We start from the raw sequence: 3121 nt of genomic DNA on the forward strand, positions 1-3121 counted from the left end.
ATATATATATTATATTAAATAATTATAAGACACAGACACAGACACAGACACAGACTTATATATATATATATATATATATATATAAAGAGAAATGTAAGTGTGTGCGCCCATATACACTTAAACATACGTATTCGTATGTGTTTCGTACCGTACAGGTTAAATACTCAATAGACATTGGTCTCTCATATCATGGTCCTGTATTACTGTGCTTACATTTTGATTAGAGTTTCACATTATGTATGTACCACTGTATTTATGAACTCATACTCGAGAAACTCCGTGCAGTTCACGAACAGTAAATAGTATTGAGTATGTATTTGAATAGTCATGTGCTTGTGTATACAAATTGTGATTCTCTTCTCCTCCTCGCAAATTGTCGTTGCTTTCAGAGACATTCGGTCTGAATTGCAACACAAGCGTGATATGTCTTCTCGCTTAGTGATGCATGGAAGTGGTACGCCTGCAACTGTACTACTTGCTTGAGTGTGTTGAGAACCTCTGCACAAGTTGCACGCACCAAGCGATGACGCTGGGATTGTTCTAATTAGAACCCACTGCGCGTACGCCACCGAGGCCTCGGCAGTGATAATCACTGTGTCGGGGATCACAAGAACTCAACACGTGCGTTTTCGGTGATGGCAGTGAGTGCCCGTGTCGAGTTGGCTTCAGTGTGGGCCGGCTGTGATCTTACTTTTGTCACAGCACTAAGTTACGTTGTCATGACAACCCCATGTACTTCTAACACCGGTTCTTATTCAACCGTGTGACCATTCTCTTTGACCGCAGAGGTCTCAGTGGGTGTGTCGTCCGGTGTATTTGGCGCGAGTCGTTGCCGTTCGAGGTCTGGCGCTGCCGTGGCATCGACGCTCTTCAAAGCCCCCTCCGTTTCCCCATCGCCGCCTACTGCGTTCACATCCAATTCCCCTGGTTTCGCAGTCTCTGTAGTTGAATTAATAGCCACTGTCCCTGTTCCTGCATCCTTATCTTTGGCTTTCTCATCTTTATCCGCTGTGTTTGCAATCACTTCGTCGGCGTGCGCAACCCCTGCCTTTTCATTCAACTCCCCACCCTCTATTTTCTTGTCCGTTTCCTCTGCTTCCACTTTGCTCTCATCCTTTCCCTCTGATATTGCCTTTGCACCCACAGGGACATCCTCCGAATGGACATCTGCATCTACATCTGCGTCTACTTCTGCATCTGATTCACTCTCGTAGTAGTCCGTAGAGTCGCTATCGAACGACGACACTGAAGTACTGTACCATGGCTTGTTAGCCACCCACTTGTCAAAGCAGCCCACGCAAACGTTTTCCGGCCTATCTACCTTACCATTAGTAACATAATAGGCACCAAAATCACAGGTACGACATACAGAACAGCCTCGCTTTTGTTTACCTTTAGCTTCTTTTAAAGTATAGCTATACGGTAGTTTGTCTAGAATACCCGCAATCCTCCGCCCCTCTTTCCACAGCTTAACCAACTCCGGATCACCACCACAATCCTTGAGGAGGATGTAGTCGTCGTACACCTTTAGAGGACGTTGGTAACCCATACTTTAAAACGTGATCGAACAATGACAGTGTAGAATTAATACTAAATTGTTGTGATTGCGTATGTATATTTGTTGTAGATTTAATGCTGAATTAATGTGGTTGATTATGAATAGTATCAGCTCGCGGTTGACTTCACGTGCTAGCTTGTGCGCTATATCCGCTTGTTGATATAGACGTCTTTTTATTTGGGCGTTGGTTGTCAATGTCACTGGTGAGCCTGTTTTGGTTCATGTATTCGTTTTAGTGTTGCAAGATGCGTACAAAACAATCTACACGTACAAAAACTGACCTGGGTGTAAACTTACGGGCTGGCAGAGTTAGGCTACAGCAGTCAGGCAAGTAATATGCATAAGTATATATATATTTCTTAATAAAGAATTAGTGTCTAGTAAGTGTTTACGTATCTAAGGCCTTTTGTGTTCTTACACGAGAGTCGTAAAAATTCCTTCAACCATTTACACACAATTGTTTTTATCTTGCAAGTAATTATATATGCTTCAAGCACGGCAGTATACTCAACACGGGAAATATTTACATACGACTATGACTGATGAGTGATGGCAGAGTGACTCTATGAGTCTATGACTTTCGTGCATGAGAGGGCGCATAGATACATACAGGTGGCGCCTTTTTATATATTTATCCATATCCGGATACTCGAAATCCATTCGCTAATAAGAAATATTTAAAAATAAAATAAATGAAGACCTTATCGTCATAAACAAGTGGTATCGTTTTAATAAATTTAAAAGTCACGTAGTTTCGTGAACGCTCATGCAATCCCCATGTATTTATACATTGTTCACCACTGTCACAAAGAATAATTAACGTTGCTATATAGCGCACACAGACATACGTATACACATGTACATGTAGATGTACACAACACACACCTAAATAGAATATACAATCGATAGTTTTAAAAATGGGCGACGACGCATCAAGACGGACGTCTTATCAATCCCAAGCCTCCCGTACCCCGAGTGTTCAAGGCAGCTCTTCAAACGTATGTACCTGATGGTTATTGTAGGATCGTTTTTGTCGTATACATGGTAAATTAATGTCAATAATTAATCCTTGTGTGCGGATTCTAACTTTACATTGTATCATGTATATGCATATACTTTACATTTTGTGTTCCACTTTGCCTGCAACTGCATCCAGGTCACGAGCACACACACGCACACGAACACATACACACACATGTACATGTACACGTACGCACGAAATGAACGCTTACTAAAACGCACTATCTAATGCATACATAATCATAATTGAACACACACACACACCCCTATATATATATAAATATACGTACATACATTTGAATATATATATATATATATAAACATACTTACATACATACATACTTACATACATACATACATACATACATACATACATACATACATACATACATACATACATACATACATACATACATACATATATACATACATACAAACATACATACATACATACATACATACATACATATATACATACATACATACATACATACTTACATACATACATACATACATACATACATACATTCATACATACCATAC

The 3121-nt window shown here is 40.1% G+C and overlaps 2 protein-coding genes across 2 annotated transcripts in view; one reads left to right on the forward strand and one right to left on the reverse strand.

The window, feature by feature from the left end:
- Positions 1-455: 455 nt before the first annotated feature.
- On the reverse strand, positions 456-1733 carry SARC_06059 (hypothetical protein). Its single transcript, XM_014300048.1, has one exon. The coding sequence runs from the start codon at positions 1547-1549 to the stop codon at positions 752-754; it is 798 nt and encodes a 265-aa protein (XP_014155523.1). The 5' UTR covers positions 1550-1733; the 3' UTR covers positions 456-751.
- A 742-nt stretch (positions 1734-2475) lies between these two features.
- The window catches only part of SARC_06060 (hypothetical protein), a gene marked incomplete at its 5' end in the record, with an annotated part of 8365 nt that continues 7719 nt past the window's right edge, over positions 2476-3121 (forward strand). The window contains one exon of the mRNA XM_014300049.1: positions 2476-2556. Coding sequence (XP_014155524.1) covers positions 2476-2556 — 81 coding nt within the window. The remainder of the gene's footprint in view (positions 2557-3121) is intronic.

This window comes from Sphaeroforma arctica, assembly GCF_001186125.1.
Source record: "Sphaeroforma arctica JP610 unplaced genomic scaffold supercont1.418, whole genome shotgun sequence".
Classification (NCBI taxonomy): Eukaryota; class Ichthyosporea; order Ichthyophonida; genus Sphaeroforma; species Sphaeroforma arctica.